The sequence below is a fragment of the Staurois parvus genome, unplaced genomic scaffold (assembly GCF_062004578.1).
Source record: "Staurois parvus isolate SC_StPar_1 unplaced genomic scaffold, SC_StPar_1.0 ptg000536l, whole genome shotgun sequence".
Lineage (NCBI taxonomy): Eukaryota > Metazoa > Chordata > Amphibia > Anura > Ranidae > Staurois > Staurois parvus.
Window position 1 is genome coordinate 671701 of NW_028318332.1, and position 27165 is coordinate 698865.

General features: G+C 42.2%; 1 protein-coding gene across 1 annotated transcript in view; it reads right to left on the reverse strand.

Moving 5' to 3' along the window:
• LOC149451494 (protein unc-13 homolog B-like) overlaps positions 1-27165 on the reverse strand; it is a 189968-nt gene that overhangs the window by 36706 nt on the left and 126097 nt on the right. The window contains exon 7 of the mRNA XM_089690608.1: positions 3201-3267. Within this exon, the coding sequence (XP_089546734.1) occupies positions 3201-3267 (67 nt within the window). The remainder of the gene's footprint in view (positions 1-3200; positions 3268-27165) is intronic.

Below are 27165 nucleotides of genomic sequence, written 5' to 3' on the forward strand. Positions count from 1 at the left end.
ACGTGATGCAGTCCGTCACACACCTGAGGCTTGGGAGACGTTGGACCTTTCAACAGGACAATGATCCCAAGCATACCTCCAAGTCCACTAGAGCATGGTTGCAGAGGAAAGGCTGGAACATTTTGGAGTGGCCATCGCAGTCACCAGACTTAAATCCGATTGAGAACCTCTGGTGGGACTTAAAGAAAGCAGTTGCAGTGCGCAAGCCTAAGAATGTGACTGAACTGGAGGCCTTTGCCCATGAAGAATGGGCGAAGATACCCGTAGATCGCTGCAAGACACTTGTGTCAAGCTATGCTTCACGTTTAAAAGCTGTTATAACTGTAAAAGGATGCTGTACTAAGTACTAAGATTGAATGTCACTTGGGGGTTGAATAAAACTGATAATGCTGTGAGCACAGAAAAGACATTTGTGGTTATTTCATTATAACTGTTATGTTATATTTGTCTGACCTACAAGTGCCTCTTTAATGTAAATGTAAGCAAGATGACTGAATGATCAAAAGCAATGTCAAACTGGCCAAAACACTCAATTTCAGTGGGGGTTGAATAATTTTGGACACAACTGTAAATCCAATAGAAAACCTCTGTGAGATCATGTTTCGGTCCATCCGATGCTGCCAGGTTGCACCTCAGACTGTCCAGGAGCTCAGTAATGCCCTGGTCCAGATCTGGGGGGAAATACCCAAGGACATTGTCTGCCATCTCATTAGGAGCATGCCCTGACATTGTCAGACATGCATACAAACACGTGGGGGCCTTACAAACTACTGAGTATCACTCCGAGTTGCTGCAATGAAATGTCAGCAAAATGAACTAGCCTGCTGCATCATTTTTTCACTTTGATTTTAGGGGTGTCTTTGAATTCAGTCCTCTGTAGGTTGATAATTTTCATTTCTATCAAATGATGTGACATCCTTACGACCGTAACATTACCCAGTCCATATCAGTATAACTATCCAGCATGATATTTTTCACCATTGAGATCTGATGTGTTTTCAAAATGTTCCTTTAATTATTTTGAGCAGATATGTAATTTCAGGAGGAGAGATGTTCTGTATATACATTTTCCTGGACTGGGGTCTACCTATTTGCTATTACATTGTCTTAACTATACAGTTTTGCTCATACATTTACATACCATGTCAGAAATCATGAAATTTTGACACAAACAGCCTGGTGAGGTATGTCAAGCTGTTGTTGGCATATTGTAACTGGGCTTTTTTGTGGCATTGGCGCAGTAAAAACTTCTTTCTGGCAACTCGACTATGCAGATTATTTATGTTCAAGTTCTATCGTATTGTGCTCCTTAAAAACAACCACACCGTCTTTTTCCAGAGCAGCTTGCATTTATCCTGAGGTTACCTTTGGGTTACTTTTTGTATCCTGAACAATTCTTCTGACAGTTGTGGCTGCAATGTTTCTTGGCCTACCTGACCTTGGCTTGGTATCAAAATATCCCTGATATTTCCACTTCTTAAGTAATGGAACAGTACTGACTGACATATTCAAGACTTTGGATATCTTTTTATATCCTTTTCCATCTTTATAAAGTTCCATTACCTTGTTACGCAGATCTTTCGATGGTTCTTTTTTGCTCTCCATGGATCAGTATCTAGCCTGCTCAGTACATCCACATGAGAGCTAACAAGATCATTGACTATACACAAACACTAATTGCAACTTATTTGGCATATTAATCTGTGTGTCACCTTGTGTGTCTGTACCAAGGCCAAACATTTCAGAGTATGTAAACTTTGATCATGGCCATTTTAGTGATTTCTGTTATCACTATGATTTAAAAAGAAACCAAAAACGTAGGTGATAGTAAATGGCTTCATATGATCATTATCCTTAAATAAAAGAGTTTTTTGGCATGGTCATATTTTCAGTAGCAATCCCAAAATTGCACGATTTCTGCCAAGGTATGCAAACTTTTGAGCACAACTGTATATAAATATCATGAAGATTGAGCTCTGCAGTCACTTTTGCAGCAGTTGCTGTCTTATTCCAGGTCACAATCCTGCTCAGTGTCCTTTTGTCTCTTTTGGTCAGTTGACTACGTCGACCATGCTTATGCTTATCAGATGACAATTTCCTGCAAACTATATATGCCGTCATAACCTTTGATACTGAACCTTGCAACACAGCAAAAAATTGGCAAGGTCGCAGAGGCACCAACAATGTGCCCTTTTTGAAGCTCAGTAGGCTTTAACATGACTCTGTATTATTAGCAGCACACACAGTGAATGACGAAAGTGAGGCTTCCCACCTGTTAGCTAGGTGTCTCATCGCACAGCGGAAGCAAAATAATGTTACATCACTATAAATTATATATATATATATATATATATATATATATATATATATATACACATACATACACACACTTTATTACTGTATGTACAGTATATATCCTTTACAAGAAAGTAATAATTTGTCTGATATACTGTACAATAAAGGGGTTATAATACCCTTTAGTAGGATTCCACTACACATAAGTATATAGGAAAATAAATAAACATGGATACTTATTCAGTCCAAAAGTAGAAATTAAGCTCAGATTATAGTTCATGTTGCCTCATTAGAAGTAATTGCAAGTACAAGATGCAATAACACATTTAAAGCTAACCTGTCAGACTAATGAAGCATCCATCAGTTCTAGGTTCCAATAAGTAGTGCTGGCTTCATTAAATGTGACTTTGGTACTACTAGTACCCCCAGAACCCAGGATGGAAATACTGATATTCCTGCTAGTCAAAGCAGAAGTACTCCCCATTTTGTGCTACAGTAAAAGACAGCAAATAATGTTTCCAAAACTAAAAAAAAAAAACTAAAACTAAAGCAAAAATAAATTGGGTAACAGCATTAATTTCAGATCCAATCTTTAACCACAACAGTAATTCTGTTGCCTACTCTCTGTCCATTGTCCCTCAATAAACTAGTTGCTAAATAAAACAGAAAAATATAAAGTTTTATCCCCCTCATCCCATTCCACCCTGATTTCAACCAGACAAAAAAGTTGAATATTACCAGGAAGAACTATGCCTGCTGAGAAGGCTGTGTGAATGTAATCATCTAAGCCAAGCAGAACTATTGCTTCTTGTCTAATGACAGTTTCTTTTTAATCAGGCCAAGCTCTGCTTTATTCTCATGCTACATTTAAATGTGTAGAAAAGATGACATTGAATTCTTCTTACCTTTTGAATTGCTCTACTCCAACGTTCTTTTGCAGTGTTGCTTGTGAAGACAGCATTTTCTTCATCCCTGTAGAAAAACGAATACAACATATTTCAATTTAGAAAATATATATTATTAAACAAATAACTTTAGCTATAAAAAGTCTATAAAAATAATATAGTTCGACCTCCCTTGGAGCATACAGTTCGAGCTCCCTTGGAGCATACAGTTCGAGCTCCCTTGGAGCATAGGGGTCTTTTTCCTCCCCTGGACCCCTATGCGCCAAGGGAGGAAAAAGCAGCCTTAAAAACATGCCTAAAGCCTCTTTTTAGAAATATGTTTAAAAGTGTCACGTGCTTGGGTCTTCATTCCTTCACTGGCCAGTATAGAAATGTATTTGGGCTTTGGAATAAATGAACGCCCATGTGCTAAACACACCTAGCCCTAAGTCACATTTAGATGTGTTTACACGCATGTAGGCATGTTAGGCTTTTTTGGCAGAAAAAAAGCTTCTCCCCTGAACATGCTTTTCCTGTTTTTTTTTTCAGCCTCTAAACGTCTATGTGTTCTTGAGCACATACGCTATCATAGAAGAGTGTTTAGAGGCCTAATAACCAATTTTCAATGTGATGTTTCAGATTGTGTTAAAGATTATAAAACAGCATTAAAATACATATCTGGTTATGGGGATTCGTTCACTGCACCATATTTACAAAAATCTGTTCTCACACAGCTGTCAGAAATAAACTCTGCATCATTATCTATAGTGGCATATAACAAGCTATTACAACAAATTCCCTTGCCCCATTATTACCATTGAAGTATCCATAACGTGTTTGTTAGGATTGCTAGGAGCTTGAGGTTCACCAAATGATTTTTCCTAAACCAATAAGCCGCAGAGTGATCTTTCTTCTTTCTGGCTAGCAGAAGCATTTTTAGCACATGAATGGATGACCAAAATTACTGTTGCCCTGCCTCCGCCTCCCTTTTACAATTAGATATTTTTTTTTACTAATCTTATTGTTGTGCAAAGAGGCACTTACTTCTTTCTTGCCTAGGCAAGAATTGCATCTTTCTCCACATGCCCACATATGCACAGATCTGCCACAAGGCTTTGGGTCCCAAAAGCCAAGCAGAGCCTTTAAGCGCATCTGTGCAATGCGCCATAGTGGCAATGCTGGGGGGGCTGATCCTGTACAGAAGTTCCATTTAAGCTGGCAATTGTATTTAAAGTTTATTTTTTTTTTAGACAGTTTTATTACAGTTACAGTTTTGTTTTTTTCAATGTCCTCTTATATGGCATGAATAAGTTCTTTTTATACAGGATTTAAGAAATGCATGTTTAAGCTTAATTTTACTATCAAACTAAAAGTACACAAAGATCTTTCACATGACTCAACACCAATCGAGTCAGTCTTGGAATTTTTTGCCATATTCAGTCCAAATCTTAAGTGTCTTAACCAGCCTTTGCTGATGCATTTTTGTTCTTAAAGTATTCATGTTCTAAATTATGGACATTTGTTTGTACAATCTGATTTTGATTTGGGTGATATGCTCAGAAAGTTGGAAGTTGTATTTAGAACTGCATTGGAGTGTCCTGGCGCACTTGGGTTTAATCTATCTGAAAAGCAAAAGAATAGTAAACTACGCACTCGAACTTTGCAAATATAGAGTTTATAAATCTGCTAGTGCTTTAAAGCTGATGTGTTTATCAAGCGTGACCATGAAATCTGGGCTGTATTTATAATGGGACCCGTGGACCAGCACCATACCACATTTTTTATTTTTATTAATAAACTGATAGTTACAAAAAGTGCAAACTTTTTCTTGCTTTTGTTTTCCCTCTGGCCACCATCTGGACATTTGTTTTAAAGTCAACAAAAGTGGTAGAAGGAAGGGAATGTTGAAAGGAGTCAGCAGGGTCTCCTTTATTCTGGTAAAATGAGAGCATGTTTTCTCTTACTATCTGGCAGATATCAGTTTATTAATAAAAAGAGCATATAACACAAGGGGGGGGGGTTGGTCTTGTACATAAAGACATCAACCAGAAGTGTATAGAGCAACATGATATCTAAATATGGCTCTACAAGGAATTCAGAAATTATCCCCCATGGAGTGCTTGAAAGCTTCTGGGGTATCCCAGGTCACCCAAACCCTCCCTCTAATGCATTTTAGAGCAACTGGCTAATAAAATCTTTCAAGCACATTTACAGTGTCTGATATTAATCTACCCATAGGATGCAGTGCTAAGGGCTTAGGTAAATTTAAACTATATTTGAATGCAAACACCTTTGACCCCAGATGGGCAGTACAAATATAATGTATATCCATACTAGCAGGCAAGGAACATAATTGTAGTAACTTTGAGCATTCTCTTGCCTCTTCCTTGTATTCTTCTAGTTAAGGCAATATTTGTCACACTGTTTTAGGAAGGCCCTCTAACAGCCCTCTTGAAGCTATATGGTCTCAGTGATATGCTCTTTAGGGATGAGCTGAGTGTTCAGACTGAGCATTCACTGCTCGAATGTTCATTTAGGGCACCCAACGTTGACAGACATGACATCTTCTTGCTGTCTATAGTTGCTAAGTAAGCAGTGAATGATTGCACCTGCCATGTTCGAAGCAGTCACTGACATCACTCAACCTATTCACTTACATAGCCTGGAAATCCCCAACCATGCAAGCATTTTGGAAGTGGAAGCGCGTGGATGTTTTTAGACACACAGCGCTGTATTTGATTTTGAGGCATGTAAGTGCATTTCTTTGGCTTAATAAACCTTTTAAATGATTTCACTATGAACCATGGGAAGCGTTCTCATTTCATGCACATGCCACTTTTATGACTGACAACCCATGCATTGACAGTAAATACGGAGTGGGCAGACACTATTTGAACCACATTGGGATGCTATGGAAGAGGCTGGAGTGGTTGCTTAATGATCATCCTTGAGCTGATTTTGACCATTCTATAACATGATGGTCAAATACATCAGGTAAGCCTTCTTTGAGCACGGAGTGGGGTAATACGTGTTTCACATGGATAACATTTGGCCATCTAGCAATTGAAGATTCACGTTTTCATCTTTGAGATTTTCCAATTTATTGGAATTGGGACTCACTTTTATATTATTTTCATATTGTATTGGAAGCAATTTCACATCTAGCTTCACGGATCCACAGCTAGGATTGCATTATTATTGTTTATTTACACTTTTAGCGCTACAATTTTATTTGTATGTCTTGCAAATTCTTTGTATTAGAATTTAGTGTTAGCAGCTTACGATCATTTTGAACCAGTGCAAATTTTGATGGTATATTTACAAATGAGATTGGTATAATCTACTTTGCAACACTTCAGGAAGAGGCCTTTGTTATCAACATAGGGACAAGGTGCTTTGCCTCCTGGTAAGGCACTCCCTCACAATGAGGGTATGTGGCCCGCTATAGTTCAGGAAGGGGTGGAGCATACCCCTCCCCCCCCCCCACACACCTTAACTGCCCTGCTAAACTGCATGCTCAGATAAGGATTGGTGTGGAATTTGGGGGAGGACCACACTCTTTTTTCTTATATTTGTGTGTGGTTTCCCCTTAAAATCCATACCACATCTGAAGGGTCTGGTATAAATTATGGAGGATGAGATTCTGTTATAGATAAAGGGAATCCCAAGCAATGTAAGCAAAAGAGCCAGCAATTGTTTAAAAAAAAACGTCATTCTTTCATACCAGGCCCTCCAGATTTGGTTTGAATTTTAAAGGGGACCCCCCCAAAACCTTAAGGTCCCTCCCAAATTCTATACCACGCAAAAAAAAAAAAAAAAAGGTCCATCAACCCCCTTAGCCATGTTCACAGAACCCTGCTCAAACCAAACCCAGGTATGTCTAGCTCACTACTAAAGGTCTTCCCTTATGATACTCTACCACTGATCTCTGCTATTCTACTTATAAGAAAAATTGCCAACAAATGTACAGAGTTCACCATGCTCTGAAAACTTTAGCACATTTGCCATTTAAATTATTTTCACTGAAGCGTCGCTATAAAAATGCAGGAGTACTTCAGTACACATTTGCATGTATAAACAATCATTATACGTCTTGAGCAGGATCAGAGAATTCCATAAACATGTTTCATGACCATGCAGTCACTGAGCTTCTATTAAACATTTATTAACTTTTTCAATGAACATATATGTCTTGCTACAGAATTGCATATTTTCAAAAGTACATCTTAGACATTGACAGAACATTTATAATTGCATACATATTCAGGCACACAGTACAAGAAGATTCAAGGTTTTATATGTATTAAAAATATAAAATACATTTTAAAATAAATGTAGTTTTTTGCTCTTAAATATTTCTCATTTATAGCTGTTGTGACAAAAAATGCAAGAAAGCAATTTGGTTCTTGGGTAGTACGTTATTAAAATATAAATATGCATCAACCAGCAGTGGCTACAGGCAACATATGCCAAATACACTGAACTAGGCAAAGCCACACTATTCAACAGTTTATCCAGCTGTGCTACTTTAATCCTTGACTTGTGCTCAGTAAAATGTGGTCATATGGCTTGAGTCATTGATCTGGGGCTCATTTTCACTTATCCTCTGGATTTAAAAGAAAAGTAATTAAGATATACAGCAGTGATTAAAAAAGGAAATAGTTGCACCAAAGTTACTATAGAGAGAACAATTAAAAAGAATGCATTGTCTTCTTAGTGTTTTACTAGATACAGTATACAGTATAGTAAAAGATCAGCTTTATGTAAATCATCTTATCAAGATCCACAGTCTGTTCTGCTAATTCTCAAATTCACAGTATTGTCACATACCTGGTTGGAGATCAAAGTGACAAGACTGCTTCCATTATGGCTCTGGTCCGAACAACCCTGCAGGTGGTGACAGGGAGTGCAAGGCACAAAGCGGTATGGGTACCGACAGACCAGTTCACTGGTGTCCGTTCCTGAAGGTGACCAGCAGGGTAGCTCTCAGGCAGGGAGATGAGAGTCTCAGAAGGAACACAAAGGGACACTAGAGAAGCAAGTCAGGCACAGCAGCTGACAGTATGACATCACACACAATTGGCAAAGATGATGCAGGATAAGGCCAACTGGAAAAAACTATAAAATAAGAAGATCCAGATGGCTGCACTCCAAAGCAATCCACTTTATTACATAAAAGATCAAAATGACAGGCAAGTACAAAGTTGGTGAGATGATGGTTGATGTGTTTCACACGGTCAGCATTTATGCATAACCTATTGGACTTGAACTATGGTACACTTAAATAAATTTTATACAGCTGTTTTAAAAGAGAAGTACTTTTTTTAAATCATACTTACCTAAGTGAATGCAGCATTGATCCGATGCTGCATCTGTCCCCTACGGACTAGAAGGGTGAGAAATGAGCGTTTGGACACAACTGATCACTCATTTCTCCCTGCTGCTCTGAGCAGCGGGAAGTGACTGTCAGTCACCAATGTCTGCTGTGCCCCCCTCTGGCTGAGGAGGGGGGAGAGTGGCTGGCTCAGATTCTCAGCAGTTTGCCGAGAGGCTGAGCCAGGTGCTGGTCCAGGCTCCTGGTGGATCCCGACCATATGAATGCGATCTTTTGCCAGCCTGCACCAGCTCCGTGACGTCAGCTGACAGCGAGCTTCAGCCTGCTGTTGGCTGAAAACGGGTCGCAGGAGGGCAGTCAGTCAGCTGATGTCACAGAGCTGGTCCAGGCTGGGGAAAGATTGCATTCATATGCGATTGATCTACTTCCTTGGAGACACTTCTGTCCCAGCTCCATGACATGAAAAAAAACATGTCAAATGTCTCTAATCATTTTATTGGTCAACATGAAGGTGATCGAGCGGCTTTATGTATACAGGGAAGATAGTTTCAGGTTGCTGTGCAGCTGTAAGGCATTTTGGATCTTTCATGAAGTTTTTCATTTCATTTTTATCGTTTGATACATTTGCTATACCATTAAAGGGATGGGCGCTGCTTAACTGGACTTGGTCAGAGGGCGGGGCAAAACATGTCAGACGGCGTGGCCAGTACGTAGGCTGAGGCCATTCCTCAACATTGGACTCCTGAGGTCAGTTGAGCAGCGGCCATCCCTTCACTTGTATTGGCTGACACTGGAATCACTCAAACTCATGCTCCCCTCTTCTCACTTGCCGGGCGGGGGGTGATCCTTTTCCTTCCATCCATAGCTTGGAGCGACGCCACAAGGTATACTTTTTACTATGATATATTTTTCATTTGTGCTTTCTTTTGATCTCCTTGTATAGGTGTCCTGCTCCATGCTGATACAGCCTGCTGCAAATTTCTGGAACAGTAGGCAGTGCCGATAATTTTAATATAGTTCACGTGCTGACCTGTGCAGTATTGTTTTTGTTCTTTTTACGGTATACACATACATGTATATGTTATGTGATTAACATGTTATCAATTTTGAGCTTTGTTTTGCTAGTAGATGGTTATAGGCTCATCCTGGGTTCACCGCAATATATGATTGTGTGGCAGTGGATCAGGATTGAGTTTTATAATACAGACTTGGCATGTTCTGTGTGTGTGGAGCACTGAAGCTAAAGTTTCATTCATGCCAGCTCAGTGCTCCATGGAAGTGGATTGATCAATAGTTAATTAAGAGCAGCTGTATGAAGTTTATGTAAGTGTACTTTATGTTTGGGTCCAGTAGGTTATGAGTAAGAGCTGACGGTGCAAAATGTGTCAACCATCATCTCCCCCTTTGTGTCTATACTTGCCTGTCATTTTGGTCTTTTATTTAATAAAGTGGATTGCTTTGGAGGGCACCCCATCTGCATCTTTCTACTTCCCATAGCACCGGATTGCAAGGTGTGGGGATGTTAGTAGAGTGAACCTACCTGGAGCAGTTTCTTTTTGGCTATAGGAAATAACTGGTGTAGTGATGTCAAGTTCAGGGGCCAAGCTATGGTCAAACACACTTGGTCAGTAGGATTAAAGGAGACGTTCCCCTTTCCACAAAAAATAATAAATGCACATTTTTTTCAGGTAAACAAAAAGTGCATTTATTATTTGTGTTAGGAGCCCATAAATCGTTGCTCCAGCGATCGGCAGATTTCTGATGCCATGCAGGTCTCCTGCACACTGTCAGTGTATCTGCTTGCTTGTACATCCCATACGAGCAAGCCGATACTTGCCGACAGGAAGAATCAATGAACTACCACGGCGCTTCACAGTCTTCTTAGAGGACTACAAGCCAACAGCCGCTAAGACTCGGGACTTGTAGTCCATTCATTCTCAGAACACTGTAAATAAATTACGTGGCTGTGTGGACGGAGCCCCGCACAGCCACATTGTTTTTGAAAACTGACAGCTAGTATGAGAAACGTCTCCCCTAAAAACAGGTGGAACAAGTAACATGTTTCCAAAGGTGAATTTATCATTTAAAGATAGAAGAGTGGTTAGGTGCCAAAGTCATTGGTGTACACAGTTGATCAATTGGGTTGAAGAGAACAGAGTGGTCAGGATCCAAAGGCAGGGTCATTTACTTATGTACTGCTGTCAATGTACAATCACATCAGTCCCTGCCATCAAGGAGCTTACAATCTAAGGTCCCTAACTCCAAACACACACATACTAGGGCCAATTTAGACAGGATCCAGATAATCTACCAGCATGTCTTTGGAGTGCGGGAGGAAACCCTCACAGGCACGGGGAGAAAATGCAGACTCCAGGCAGGTAGTGCCATGGTTGGGATTCGAACAGACAACCCAAGTGCTGCTAGGTAGATGAATGCACTTCCATGCATTTTTGGGCAAAAAAGCATGCCCACGCAGGATACTGGCACACATGCACCTTTGTTCTGGATGGTGTGCTGAAATCGAAATCTAAGCTTTTTGTTAAAGCTGGTCCCCAATTACCCACTTACCTCCTTAGACCTGGCTTTTCTCCAGTGCTTGTATTGGTAGGTAAGTAGCATAATACTCTTGCCAGGTTTATGTTTTTTTTCCGGTCTGTGTCCTATGTGGGGGGGCTGTCCTTTGTTTTCCTGTTTCCAGGACAGGAAATTTGAGAAAATCTCTCCAAAGGCACGGAAAATGCCCTATTAGCCTGTTGTCACATGATTTGGTATCCCCACTGGAAGAAAATGTCCCTTCATCTCCTGTTCTGATGAGACCTTAACATTTTTTGGATTTTACATGACTTTTTCTCCCCGTGATACTGATCATGAGGTAGAGATAAAGAGAATCTTTCTAGCAAAGACAAACATTGTTAAAACATCAGGATCTCTACCATTCCATTGTTACCAGTTTTTGATTATGGCACTCTTAGTCTTATCCTGCACAGAAATTTTCCAACCCGTGGGCCAATTGTGCCAGAAAACAGAGTGATGGTCTCACTCCATATTAACTGCAGTTAACATGGTCTGTACACAAACAAAATACTTGCCATCTTGTGTAAACAGTTAGATGCACCATTCATGGTATCTGCTAGAACGCTTCTGACTTCTAAGGTTTAGTTCACACTAGCTTTGAAAGCAGGCGTTAGGGGGAATTTTTAACGCTCCTCAAGTGCCTATGGAAATGATACTATGGGCAGCACACAGTACTGTTCACATTAGCCTATTCCTACCTCCAATTCAAGCCTATAGTGATGCTCCTCAAACAACTGGCAGGCATTTGCGGGATGTTAAATACCATTAGAGTATATTATAGGGGTTTGAAATGCTGTTTTAACACTTGTAAAATGTCTATAAAATGCCTCAAAACAGCGCATAGGGCATTTGGGAAGCGTCTTTAGCACTTGTAGAATGCCCATACTAAAGCTAATTAACGCATAAAGCTAATTTTGATAGTTAGAAATTTAGCCAAGTGTGAACTAGCCCTAAAAAAATTTCTATAATACAAGCAGTCAGGCCAGACAGGGATATATCAGCAGTTGAACACACTGTAGAACACTTCAAAGATACAGGAGTTCTTTAAGCTCTAATATAGCGTTTAATAATTTTTACATATATTTTAATGAAAGAAAAAGGAAAAATGGTGCAAGCAAAAATATTTAAAGAAATAGACCCTATGCAAAACAGACAATAGTAGCAACAGCAAAAAATGGGATTAAGAATGAAAAATGTACTTAATAAAGTTACTGGACTTTGGGTTCCTCGATGTAAAGTCAATGTAGTTTAACGTGCATTTCCACTTCTAAACTGAAAAGGTTGTTTACCTAAATGCATTATATGCATTAAGGCAAAACCTCCAATACTTGCCCCCCCCCCCCCCCATACTTAAACACTTACCTGACTCCTCTCACACTCCAGTGCTGTCTTGGATGCATCACCACTTCTCTCTCTTCCTGGTCTTAAAGAAGACTCAGAGTAGCGTGATTCATAGGCTCCAGCTACTGTTAGTCAAATCATGTGAGGAGGGAACAAGGGGGGGGGGGGCTTAGCTGTGCTATTTAGGTCTATGGATACACACCACTCAGGTAGAGAGTACATTCACAAAGGTGCCTGCACAGCACAAGAGGGCACTTGAAGGAAGGAGAAGAGGACAGTGCCACTGGGGGACTCTAGAAGAGGTGGTAAGTGGCCATTATGTGTAATATTGTTGCACACAGCAGGAAAGGATAACATTTTTTTTATCTTAGCAAAAGGAGGGGCTGGGGGAGTGTCAAAATGTTTAAGATTGTTCCATGGCCACTCCCCTCAGATAGTGTTCTAAATGTATCAATATTGAGGGCGCATGCGCGACCAGGGATGATGGTGGACGCTGCTTGCTGAGCTCCGCTCATCCCCGGCCAAATAGTGACTCACCCGCTCCGCTCCACGGCGATCCCGCCGCTTCGGGTGAGTCACATAGTCGAAGCACCCGGCACGGCATTAAGGGGAGGTGTCCATGGGGAAAATAGGGCGCTGGAAGCCCCCCTCCCCGCGCCCACAGGACCCGCGGCCCTCGCTGCTTCGGCGGTTTCTCTCTAGGCCGCAATCCCCGGCCTCAAGTTGTGACAGGAGTCCGAGGAGCGATCCCGGACCCCCAGTGGCCGCAGAAGGTACTGCACCTTGCTCCAAATCAGAGCAACTGACAGCCCCTGCTCTGAATCCTCCTCATATGGAGGATTCTGACTCACAAGCCACAGAAGGAGGGGACATGGACCACCCTACACCAGGGTATCTTCCAGCCCCCAGACAAAATTCTCAGCAGGCTACATCATCTGCACTCACAGTCTCCGCATTGGACGATAAGCTGCAGGTCTTTTTGCGCAACATTACCGCCTCTATTGCCGCTGAAGTTGGTAAATTGGCTATAGATCTCAGAGGGGAAATAACCCAAATTGGAGACCGCACGGATAAATTGGAAAACAAATTTGATGAATTGGTGCAATACTTTCATGTCCTTGAGGAAGATAACGCATATCTGAAACACTCCATGTCCCAGATGCAGCTCCAACAAGAGGACCTGGAAAACAGGGAACGGCGCCAAAATATCCGTATTCGCGGTATGTCCGAATCTATCACTGACGCACAACTACACCGCCACCTACTGTCCTTCTTCACCGCAACTGCACCAAAGGTTCCAGAGACAGATTGGCGAATGGATAGGGCTCATCGCTCTCTGGGCCCTAAACCTGTTGAGGGCACCAGACCACGAGACGTTATAGTACGCTTACACTACTTTCAAAGTAAAGAAGCCTTACTATTAGCGGCTCGACAAACATCTTCTTTGGAATTCAAAGGTGACAGACTCCAGCTCTTCTGCGACCTTTCTCCGCTTACTCTTGCCAAACGGCGTGCTCTGAAGCCGATCACCACACACCTCCAGCAACACCGAGTCCTGTATCGTTGGGGGTTTCCCTTCAAGCTGGTTGTCTCTAAGGATAATACCCAAGTTGTTCTCCGGGATCTTCATGAGGCGGACTTTTTTCTGAAACAGCTGGGTCTTCCTCCTCTGTCGGATGATGTGTCCTCATTGCCTCCTACTCCTTCTCGTCCCTCCATCACTCCCAACAAGATCTGGACACCGGTCCGCAGAGATCAGAAGAGACTCTTGCGCACCCCGCAACGTCCACGTTCCTCTCGACCAGGAGATCCGCCTGCCTGATGATTCTCTGGGGTGATCATCTGTGGTGAATATGGTGTTGATCCCTCTCCCCTGCTCTATACATGGGTTCTATACCGGTTTTGTTCTCCTGACTGGCCAAACCCTTGCTGGGTGCTCTTTTTGCTTTTGTTTCTTCTGGCCGGGTTGGGTGACCCCCCTGTTGAGTCGGATGTCGCGCTGCCCCCGATTTTGTCTAGCCACTGGCCTAGACGACTTGGGCTTAGTTGACGTTCCCAAGTTTATATCCTTGTGGATATCTGTTTTTTATTATGTTTTTCTTTTTTTTGTGTTATCTGATTGTTTTATGATTTTTGTGTTTTATTCTTCTACATCGATGGTATTTCAATCATTTTTCATTCTACTACAAGTACTTCAATCGTTGTTATTTTATAATGGCTTTGAGGTTTTTGTCATACAATGTCAAGGGCCTTAACTCCATTCAAAAACGGTGGATGGCTTTGAGGGAATTTCGATCCTCAGGAGCAGACATTATTTTTGTACAAGAGACCCATTTCAAATCAACTGGCTCTTTTCGTTTTGCCTCGAGATTTTTTTCCCAAGCTTATTCAGCCTTTGATCCCTCCGGGAAGGCCGGGGTGGCAATTTTGATTGGGTCACACTGCTCCCTTCGGGTTGTTTCCTCCAAGGTTGACCACCAGGGTCGCTTCATTATTTTGAACTGTATGCTTGGTGACACTCCCCTTGTTTTGTTGAATTTATACGCCCCAAATACGGGTCAATTGCAATTCCTTTCCCAAACACTCGCTAACCTAGATTCCATCTCCACTTCGCAGGTGATTGTTGGAGGGGATTTCAATTTGATTTTTTCCCCCCATAAAGACAGGAAGTCCCTTTTTGAGTCCACCCCCTCGAAGCGGCAATGCTCCTCTTCAAAATCTTTTCGTAGATTGATAAGGGAACATCGTCTCTTTGACGCTTGGCGGATTAAACATCACCTCCATAAACAATTCACTTTCTACTCCACCCCTCACCGTAGTTTCTCCCGCCTAGATCATTTTTTTATCTCTGCCCCACTGCTTCCGCTCCTGGTTTCTTCCGAAATCAATCCCATCACTTGGTCTGACCATGCCTCTCTGACTTTAAACCTTTTATTTCCTCCGGTCATTCTCAAACCATGTCATTGGCGCCTTAATGAGACTTTTCTTTCCACAGATCATCTTAGAGATGAGTTGTCCCAGGGACTTGACACCTATTTTGCCCACAATGTTGGCTCCGTAAGCTCTTCCTCAACTCTGTGGGAGGCCCACAAGGCAGTCTTTCGAGGACTCTGTATTTCTATGGGTTCTCGTTTAAAAAAGTCTTCGGCGAGTGCTAGAGCCTCTCTCATACATCAACTGGTTTTGGCGGAGCGACGTTTGTTGGCCAAGCCGTCCATTTCTGGACTCCGGAGGGTAACATCTCTACGGGACCGAATTAAAGTTCTCGACTCCAATAAGACTGCACAATCCCTCTTGTGGATTAAGCAGAAATTTTACGAATTTTCTAACAAGCCCCATCGTATGTTGGTCAATCGACTCAAAGCTCAGTCGTGTTCTGCGTTACCTGATCTTTTAATGCAACCAAATGGAAACCCTACCTATGACCCCCGGGTCATGGCAACCCTTTTTGGCTCATTTTATGAGAAACTGTATAATTGTCTGTCCCCAGATCTTCATCCACCCCTCACACAGTCATCGTTTGATCGTTTTTTTGACCCCCTGTCACTTCCGAGACTATCATCCTCAGACATTGCTACCCTTAATGCTGATATTACGCTAGAGGAATTATTGGACACAATTAAACATCTCCGCTCTCGTAAAGCCCCGGGTCCGGACGGACTCCTTTATTGGTATCCTGGCCCCTCATCTCCTCTCTTTTTATCGAGATCTTTTCAAGGGGATCACACCCCAGACTGATTTCTCCCGGGCATATATCTCGGTTATCTTTAAACCCGATAAAGATCATTCTATTGTGGACAACTACCGCCCCATTGCCCTACTCAATTCCGACTACAAGATTTTCACTAAAATTTTGGCCAATCGATTGTCCAGAATTATTTCCAAACTCATACATAGGGAACAAGTGGGCTTTGTACCTGCCAGACATGCTGCAGATAACACCAGGAGATCCATTGATCTGATTGACTTGGTTAATCGATCCTCCACCCCTACTGTGTTATTGAGCTTAGATGCTCAAAAAGCTTTCGACCGTTTAAGTTGGCCTTACATGTTCAGGGTCTTGGAGAAATTTGGTTTTAGGGGCCCATTTGTAGCAGCCTTGAAGGCCCTTTATTCGTCCCCCTTTTCGCAGGTCAGATTAGCTTCTTTTCTTTCACTCCCCTTTCGGATGTCAAATGGCACACGTCAGGGTTGCCCACTCTCTCCTTTGCTGTTCATTCTTTGTCTGGAACCACTAGCTATCGCCATCAGGTCGAATCCAGATATTCGCGGGATACAATCCCATTCCCATGAGTACAAATTATCGTTGTTTGCTGATGACATCCTCCTTACACTTACGTGTCCCCATACCTCCTTACCAATTTTGCATAAGACCCTGAAACAATTTGGAGCTATATCAGGCTACAAAGTCAACACGTCCAAAACTGAGGCACTCCCAATACATGTCCCACCTGCCGTTTTATCTTCACTTCAGGAAGCCTTTCCCTACCGGTGGTGCACCCATTCTTTAAAATATTTAGGTACTAATCTTACTTCCTCTTACCAATCCATATATGAAGCCAATTTCCCTCCACTATTTATAGCAATTTCTCGCTCTCTGAAACACTGGGATGCCCTGCCCATCTCTTTTCTCGGACGCATTAACGTATTAAAAATGACCGTGTTACCAAAACTCTTATATTTGTTTGCAACCCTCCCCATCCCCGTTCCTATGTCCAAACTGCACTCCCTTCAAAAATCTTTCTTGCATTTCATTTGGCATAACAAGCGGCACAGGATTGCATGTTCTGTTTTGCTCTCTCCGCGCACTAGGGGGGGATTGGGGGCGCCGGATATAATAACATACTATTATGCAACTCACCTTCGTTTTCTCTTGTCATGGTCTACCCATCATCCTCCCAACACTTGGACTGAGATCGAATCATTGCAACTGTCCCCAACTCATCCATGCTCCCTCCTTTGGTCGACCTCAGCAGTGGATGTCTCATCCTTCCGCCACCTATTCCTTGGTCCCATGCACTTTTCTATGACTGTTTGGCAGAAATGTAAGGCTAAATTTTCACTGGCCTCTGACTGCTCCCCACTGACAAATATTCTCTATAATCCTAACCTTCCAGACAATATGGCCATATCCCGGATGTCCCTCTGGGTAGTAGCTGACCTTTTTCAACTGCGTCACTTGATTCACCCGGTGACTCGTAAGTTATGCTCATTTGCGGATCTTCAGAAAAAAGCTCTTTTACCTCCCCAACATTTTTATATTTACCTTCAAATACGCCATTTTTTTTCTACCTTATCACCCTTATTGATTCTGGGGAAGCCTACTCCCTTCGAACGTTTATGTATGCAGGGTCCCCATCAAAGGGGTATTATCTCTAATATTCATAAGCTTCTTATGGATGCCCCCCCTTTAGCCAATGACACTCACCTCTACATGCGTAGGTGGTCTCAATTTGTACAATGTGATATTGATTTATTAACGTGGAAGAAAATTTGGGAAAATGCATCTAGATCTTCTGTCTGTGTGGTTTTTAAGGAAAATATATACAAGATCATGATGTTATGGTACAAAACACCTGAAGTTCTCCGTGCTTATAATCCAAGTGCTTCTCCTGTCTGCTGGCGCTGTAGTAGAGACCTGGGTTCTCTCTATCATATTTTTTGGACATGCAGCTCCATTATTCCTTTTTGGGAAGAGGTCCGCTCCTTGTTGCAATCGTTGTTACATATCTCTCTCCCACTTGACCCATTACATTTTTTGCTGGGTTTACCATTCCCGGGTCTACCTAAACCATCCAGAAAACTTGCTGTACATGTTCTGACCGCAGCCAAGAGAAGCATTCCTATGTGTTGGTTATCTTCTACTCCCCCTTCATTGCAGACTTTGTACAAAATTATTGCTGATGTAAGACAGATGGAATATTTGACTGCATTACATGGTTGTTCGTTTGCTGTGTTTGAGATGATTTGGTGCCCGTGGGATTCCTTCACTTCCTCTATGCCGACCTAAAATAAAAGGCCCTGATAATTTCCACACTGTTATTATATGATTCAACTGATCCTGACCCTTTGTAGTTTTGCCATCGATGTATATCTCTGTTATGTTTATTTTCTTTCCCATATACTCTTTTTCTGTACTGTTTGTACTTGCATGAAAACCAATAAAATTGTTATTAGAAAAAAAAAAATGTATCAATATTTTTACATATTTTTTTTTTTGCAGGTTACAGTTTGGTAATAGATCAAGATATTACCTCGAAATTAACTTTTGTATAAATCTCATTATAAATCTAAATATGATACAGTGCTCAGCATAAATGAGTACACCCCTTTTGAAAAGTAAGATTTTAATCAATATCTCAATGAACAAAAGAACAATTTCCAAAAGTTTAAAAACAAAGTTTTATAGAACATTGGTTTAGCTCATTACATGAAAAGTAAGGTAAATAATATAACTCAGATTACAAAATATTCAGTTTTACTAAAATTAGTTGATGCAAAAATGAGTACACCCCACAACAAAAACGACTATATCTAGTATTTTGTATGACCGCCATGATTTGTAATTATAGCACCAAGTCTTCTAGACATGGAATGAACAAATTGGTGACATATTGCAGCATCTATCTTTGTCCATTCTTCAAGAACGATCTCTTTTAGAGCCTGAATGCTGGATGGAGAGTGATGCTCAACTTGTCTCTTCAAAATTCCCCATAGGTGTTCGATTGGGTTAAAAAAAAAAGACATACTTGGCCACTGAATCACTTTCACCCTGTACTTCTTCAGAAATGCAACAGTGCCTTAGATGTGTGTTTTGGATCATTGTCATGTTGCAAAATTGCACAATGACCAAGGGCACGGAGTGATGGTAGCATCTTCTCTTTCAATATAGAGCAGTACATCTGTGAATTTATGATATCATCAATGATATGCAGCCCCACAGAAGGACACCACCATGTTTCAGTATAGGCACCATGCATTTTTCTTTGTACTCCTCACCTTTTCGATGCCATACAGTTTTGAATGTATCTTGGTCTCATCACTCCAGAGTACAGAGTGCCAGTAGTCTTCTTTCTTTTCAGCATGGGCCCTGGCAAATTTTAGGTGGACTTTTATATGCTTAGGCTTTAGGAGAGTCTTCTTTGTAGATGACACCCATGCATGCCATTCCTCTGCAGTGTATGCTGTATTGTGTCACGGGAAACAAACACCCCAGGTTGGCATTCTACTTCTTTAGCTAACTGCAGTGAACTTGCATGGCGATTTTATTCAACCCTTCTTACAAGACTTTCCTGTCGAGGTGTTAACCTCCGTGGACAGCCTGGACATCTCTGTAAGATGGTTGCAGTGCCATCTTTCTTAAATTTTTGTATCACTTTTGCCACAATATTCTGACTGATAAGTAAAGCTTTGCTGATCTTCCTGAAGTCTACACCTTTCTTGTGTAGAGAAATTATTTTCTCTCTCAGGCCTTGTGACATTTCTCCTTCATGTGGTGCCATTGCTTACAGCATGAAATGGGAAGAGGTTTTCTTAAGTAATGCCCATTTATAGTCAGCTGTCTGCTGGACACCTGTTTAATGAATAATTAGACTCACCTGTAGTTGAATTCTTGTTAATTAGGATTAAAATTTAAGATATAAGACTTTAATTGGGGTGTATTCATTTTTGCAACATAGTCTTGAATGAATTTGTTAGGAAAAATACTTTGTGTGCAAATTAACAAATTTTGCTTACAATCAATGGCTCGCATTTGTGGGAGTATTTTGTAGTATAATGTCTCATAGAAAATGTTGATTCTGAAAGGAAAAAAAAGATTTTCTGACAAATCTGTTGGGGTGTACGCATTGTGCACCCGATGTGCCCTGATGATCAGTGTAGCCCCAGCAGTGCCTTGTGTCAGTGCTCATCAGTGCCTCGTGCCAGTGCCCATCAGTGCCACATCAATGCCACATATCAGTGCCCATCTGAGCTGCCTTTCAGTGCCGCCTAACGGTGCCATTCAGCGCCGCCTAACAGTGCCACGCATCAGTGCCCATCAGTGATGCCTGTTAATGCCCATCAGTGCCACCTATCAGTGCAGCCTATCAGTGCCCATCACTGCAGCCTCATTAGCGCACATCAGTGAAGGAGAAAAATCACTTATTTACAATATTTTATAACAAAAACTAAGAAAAAACTTTTTTTTCAAAATGTTCAGTGGTTTTTGGTTTAAGAAAAAATAAAAAACCCAGAGGTGATTAAATACCACCAAAATAAAGCTCTGTCAAAAAAATTATAAAAATTTCATATGGGTACAGTGTTGCATGACCGCACAATTGTCAAAGTGCGACAGCGCTGAAAGCTGGAAATTGGAATGGGCAGGAAGGGGGTAGGCTTGTGGTTAAAAGCATTCAAAACCCCAAGATCTGTGCTTTTGAATGCTTTCAGTTTTTTAAAAATGGAGTGGTTTAGTTGTGAGGTTTAATTAGAGGACCGCTGCATTTAACAAATGGTAGCAGTTGCAGGCATCATCCCGGTATAACTGCTTAAAGTCTAGCGACATATGGGTAGGTTGCTGCTCCACAAGTAGTGAATGTAGCTTTATCACATCAAAATGTATGAAGGATGTGTAGATTTTGTTTCTTCAAGTTTGAAATAGAACTGGCTTAAAACTTATTTAACTGCCACCTAATTTATGTTATGGCTTGTCAGGCCTCGGTTAATTGGCTCTTAGCCTGAGACATGTCAGACTAATAGATGTAATTGCTTAGGCCTGGAAAACTAGAATGTTTTTACGATAGCCATTAGGAGGTATCTAGGTTTCCCTGGTTCTGCTTATGATAGCTATCAGCATTTTACGATGGGCTTACAACCAGGTTGTGCAAACCTGCTAAACCACATTTAGATAACCCTCTGCTCTGCTTAGCTGTCTCAAAAATGTTTATGATCCTGCTAGGATTTTATGACCTTACGCTAAGACCGTCTATTTGGAATTTATCATCTGCTTGCCTCAAAGGCTGAACTGTTCAAACCTGTGGTTTGATGTTTTAAGTATGACACCCTATTTTCTACTCAGTTTGTGGGGGTCATCAGACCTCTTTATCCTCATAAAAGCAAAGCAAAACTGACAGGGGTTCTAACTTTTCTTCTCTATCTGAATATAAAAAGTGTGTGCTTTAAATACACTAACATGCTTAGTTTTAGGGGGAAATTCTGGCATGATGTGAAAAATAAATCTTGATATAGCACTGCAAAGCAAAGTTCTTTTCTGCTGCAAAATACAGCTCTAAACACATTTAAATTTTTGTCCTGATTATTATTATTATACAGGATTTATATAGCGCCAACAGTTTGCTCAGCACGTTACAATTTAAAAGGGAGACAATACAGCAACGATACAGTTCAGTACAAGAGGGTTAGGAGGGCCCTGCTCCTTGGAGCTTACAATCTAAGAGGGAAGGGCTGATGGTACAAAAGGTAATAACTGTGGGGAATGAACTAATAGGAGGAACAGAAGATTCCGTTATTAGCTGAAGGTAGGATAGGCTTCCCTGAAGATATAGGTTTTCAGAGATCGCCTAAAAGTGGGTAGAGTAGGCGATAGTCAGATAGATTGGGGGTAGAGAGTTCCAGAAGATGGGGGAGGCTCAGAAAAAATCCTGCAGACGAGCATGTGACGAGGAGACAAGGGAGTGAGACAGCAGGAGGTCATGGGAGGAACAGAAAGGATAGTTTGGGTGATATTTGGAGACAAGATTGGTTATGTAATTTTGGGCAGAGTTCTAAATTGCTTTATATGCTATTGTTAATGTTTTGATTATTCTACGTTGGGCAATGGGAGGCCAGTGGAGGGATTGGCAGAGAGGGATGGCAGATATAGAATGGTTAGTAAGGTGAATGAGTCTGGCAGCAACATTCATGATAGACTGAAGAGGTGATAGCCTGCGATTAGGTAGGCCAATGAGGAAGGAGTTACAATAGTCAAGGCAAGAGATAACAAGGGAGTGAATAAGTTGCTTACTGGTTTCCGAGGTTAGGAACGGTCATATCTTGGAGATGTTGCGGACGTGAAGTCTATAAGATTTGGACAGTGATTGGATTTGGGGCTGAAAGGACAGATGGGTGTCTAGGATTACAGCTAGCACCCTGGCATGAGGGGAGGGACTAATGGCTGTATTATTGATCTTGATGGAGAAGTCAGGGGAGGGGGCACGGGCTGGAGGGAATACTAAGAGCTCTGTTTTGGAAAGATTGAGTTTGAGGAAGTGGAGTGACATTCATGCCGATATGTCTCTTAGTAGGTTAGTAATGCGAGAGGAGACTGAAGGAGCAAGGTGAGGAGTAGAAAGATAGATTTGTGTCATCAGCATAGAGATGGCACATAAAGACATAGAAGTTTATCAAGTGACCAGGGGAGGAGGTGTAGATGGAGAAGAGAAGGGGTCCAAGGACAGAACCTTGAGGGACCCCTACAGAAAGAGTGAATGAAGAGGAGGAGGCAGCGTTATGGGTAACTCTGAAGGAGTGCTATGGTAGGAGGAGAACAGGGAGAGAGCAGAGTCTCAGAGACCAAGAGAGTGGAGTTTTTTTGAGGATGGTCAACAGTATCAAAAGGTTGTTGTCAGTGAGGTAGGAGCTCAGGCAATTGTAGACTAAGCGTTTTAAGAGTTTAGAGGTAAAAAACGGGAGCAGGGAGATGGGTCTTAAAGTTGATTACAAGAATACAAAACGATGTTCATGCTTTTTGTTCATTAGTCGGTTTAAAAATAAGCAGGCACGCTTCATTTTAAAGAGTATTTACATTTTTAGTCTCTTAGCACATATAAAATAAGTATTATGACAAAATCACTAAAAAATGTGCTAAATACACTACATTACAATAGCAGACACCCGCATACATTCAGTTAAGATTTATTTTAATTGTTGCATCATTGACTGTTTATTATATAATAACTTTTTTTTTTTTTTAAAACATGTTGCCGAGAGATGTTTTTGATGTAGTTGTTAAAATTGATGCTTGAATGTAATAACACACGAAATGTACATGTCTGCATTGTCAATTTATCTGAGAAGCCTCAAAAATGATAAAGTGAAATTTGGTTTTCAGGAGGCAGTTTTTCCATAAAGTATCAATACCTGAAACACCACAAAAAATTATTGAAAAGTAGACCCCCTGAGATACTTCTAAAGGGGGTCTAACAGATAGCAAGGGGAGAAGCCTCCCCGTGCTGTCAAATATGAAAACAGCATGACAATGCAGGCTCCTCCCACATGGCTGCATCATTCATTCACGAAGTTCAGTGAATGAATGAACTGCAAGTCCTGAAAGCTGCTAAGGCTACCGCTCATAGTTTTCAATTAACTACCATGGTGCTGTGGTAGTTCATTGAAGCTTCCTATCAGAATATCTGCTTGCTTGTACATCTCATAAGGCAAGAAGATATTCTGACAATTCCGCATGAGACCTGCATGGCATCAGAGAGTTACTGAATGCTGGTGCAATGCCTTCCAGGCTGATTAGAGATATTCACTCTGGAGAAGACATGCTTAAGAGGGGATATGATTACAATGTTCAAATATATCAAATTTGTCTCCAATAACTGTGATAAACTGTTTACTCTAAAGTCCCTGAAGGACCACAATTGAGGTTAGAAGAAAAAAGAACCCTAAATCATGGAAAGGGTTCTTTACTGTTAGTGCAGGTAAAATATGGAACTGCCTCCCCGAGAGGTGGTACTAGCTTACAGTGTCAGCAACTTATAGCAACCGATATCATTAAAGAAGATAGTAAACAAGCCCTATAAAAAAAACAAAAAACACACAAACATACCTAAAATCCATACGCAATGCACTGTGCATGCATGTTTTGCGTGGGAATGCAGATGTTTACATTCCAGCTGATGTACAAGATTCCAAATGAAGGTACTTAGAATAGAGATTGCTGTGAGAAATACCAAAAAATATGCTGCCTGTTTGCCCTGATAGAGTCTATGAATTTTTAGATCTGCAGCTGCTTTGCACATGTGGACTTTATTGCTTAGCGAGTCACTTTTTTTTTTTCATCTTTAGGTAAAATATTGACACAAATGCCTTAGTGAACTTTATTTGAAGCAGAAAGTCCATAAGCTATATTATATTTGCAGACAGCAAACTAGGACTGCACTGTATGCACTGAACATCAGTGTACAATTACCTAGATAGGATCACAAATCGCAGTCACTGTGCACATGTACATTCACGAGCTCATGAAAGTCTACAATGGTAGCTTACTGTAATGATTTATACCTGCTTTTCTTTATTTGCTTTAGTAAATCAGCCCCGTTAAGTCTTCTTGCTTTTAACTGAAATTGGGATGCAATAATTAATATATATATATATATATATTAGAGATGAGCGAAGAAATGAAAAATTCGATTCGACTGATTCGGCGAATTCGTGGACAATATTCGATTCGAGTCGAATAAATTCGCTGTGAATTTAACTTAAAAAAGGGTGTTTCTAGGCTTCAGAGAGACTTAATATTAGTGCAGAACACTGTACCTTTAATTTAAATGCCCTTGGAGTCTGCTGGGGAAGAGAAATAATACTGTCTGTCAGTATGACATGCAGATGAGTGCCGTCGATCTTAGAATCACTGCACACTTCACTCCTTTGGCCAGTCACGGGGCCAAAACCAGTGTTTGGAGCCACAGTGTGGCGGTGGAGGCAGCAGCAATGGGAGGCCATACAGCAACCTATGACAAAATGGAAACCAGCAGGAGCGTGAGGAGACCTGAAAGTGGCACATGGCAGAGTGGGAGCAATGGGAGGCGGTACAGGGACCCAGGTCACACTATGGGCCCAGCAGCAGCGTGACCAGGCGGTACGGGGGCCCATGGCCGATATGGGGCTTGGTGGCACCTATGGAAGGCCTGTAATCTGCCAGCAACCTATGACAAAATGGACAACCGCAGGAGTGTGAGGAGATTTCAAAGTGGCACATGGCAGAGTGGAAGCAATGGGAGGCCGTACAGGGACCCAGGTCACACTGTGGGACCAGCATCAGCGTGAACAGGCGGTACGGGGGCCCATGGCCGATTTGACCTCATTCATCCCATAGTCCTGCCGACTCACGAATAGCGTGGCCTCCTCAAAGGGCCTGAGCAAGCGCAGGTGTCACACATGAGCTGACAATGGCTGACATCTAAGTTACACAGGGAGTACCTTTATCCGCTTTTAACATCAGGAAATCTGTGATGGCCTTTAGCTGTTCGTAAAGGCGGTCTAACATATGTAGGGTTGAATTACACCTTGTTGCAACGTCACAGCATGAGGAGTCGGTACGGGGGCCCATGGCAGATTACATGTCTGGCAGCAGCTATGTGAGGCCCGTAATCTGCCTGCACCCTATGTCAAAAAATTTAACACACCAGCAGTGTGAAGAGACCTGAAAGTGGCACATGGCAGCAGAGTGTGGCGATGGAGACAGCAGCAATGGGAGGCCGTACAGGGACCCATGAGAGACTCTAGACTTGGCAGCAGCATGAGGAGGCGGTATATAGGGGCCCATGGCAGATTAGGGGCCTGGCAGCAGCTATGTGAGGCCCGTAATCTGCCTGCACCCTATGTCAAAAAATTTAACACACCAGCAGTGTGAAGAGACCTGAAAGTGGCACATGGCAGCAGAGTGTGGCGATGGAGACAGCAGCAATGGGAGGCCATACAGGGACCCATGACAGACTCTGGACTTGGCAGCAGCATGAGGAGGCGGTATATAGGGGCCCATGGCAGATTAGGGGCCTGGCAGCAGCTATGTGAGGCCCGTAATCTGCCTGCACCCTATGTCAAAAAATTTAACACACCAGCAGTGTGAAGAGACCTGAAAGTGGCACATGGCAGCAGAGTGTGGCGATGGAGACAGCAGCAATGGGAGGCCGTACAGGGACCCATGAGAGACTCTAGACTTGGCAGCAGCATGAGGAGGCGGTATATAGGGGCCCATGGCAGATTAGGGGCCTGGCAGCAGCTATGTGAGGCCCGTAATCTGCCTGCACCCTATGTCAAAAAATTTAACACACCAGCAGTGTGAAGAGACCTGAAAGTGGCACATGGCAGCAGAGTGTGGCGATGGAGACAGCAGCAATGGGAGGCCGTACAGGGACCCATGACAGACTCTAGACTTGGCAGCAGCATGAGGAGGCGGTATATAGGGGCCCATGGCAGATTAGGGGCCTGGCAGCAGCTATGTGAGGCCCGTAATCTGCCTGCACCCTATGTCAAAAAATTAAACACACCAGCAGTGTGAAGAGACCTGAAAGTGGCACATGGCAGCAGAGTGTGGCGATGGAGACAGCAGCAATGGGAGGCCTTACAGGGACCCATGACAGACTCTGGACTTGGCAGCAGCATGAGGAGGCGGTATATAGGGGCCCATGGCAGATTAGGGGCCTGGCAGCAGCTATGTGAGGCCCGTAATCTGCCTGCACCCTATGTCAAAAAATTTAACACACCAGCAGTGTGAAGAGACCTGAAAGTGGCACATGGCAGCAGAGTGTGGCGATGGAGACAGCAGCAATGGGAGGCCGTACAGGGACCCATGAGAGACTCTAGACTTGGCAGCAGCATGAGGAGGCGGTATATAGGGGCCCATGGCAGATTAGGGGCCTGGCAGCAGCTATGTGAGGCCCGTAATCTGCCTGCACCCTATGTCAAAAAATTTAACACACCAGCAGTGTGAAGAGACCTGAAAGTGGCACATGGCAGCAGAGTGTGGCG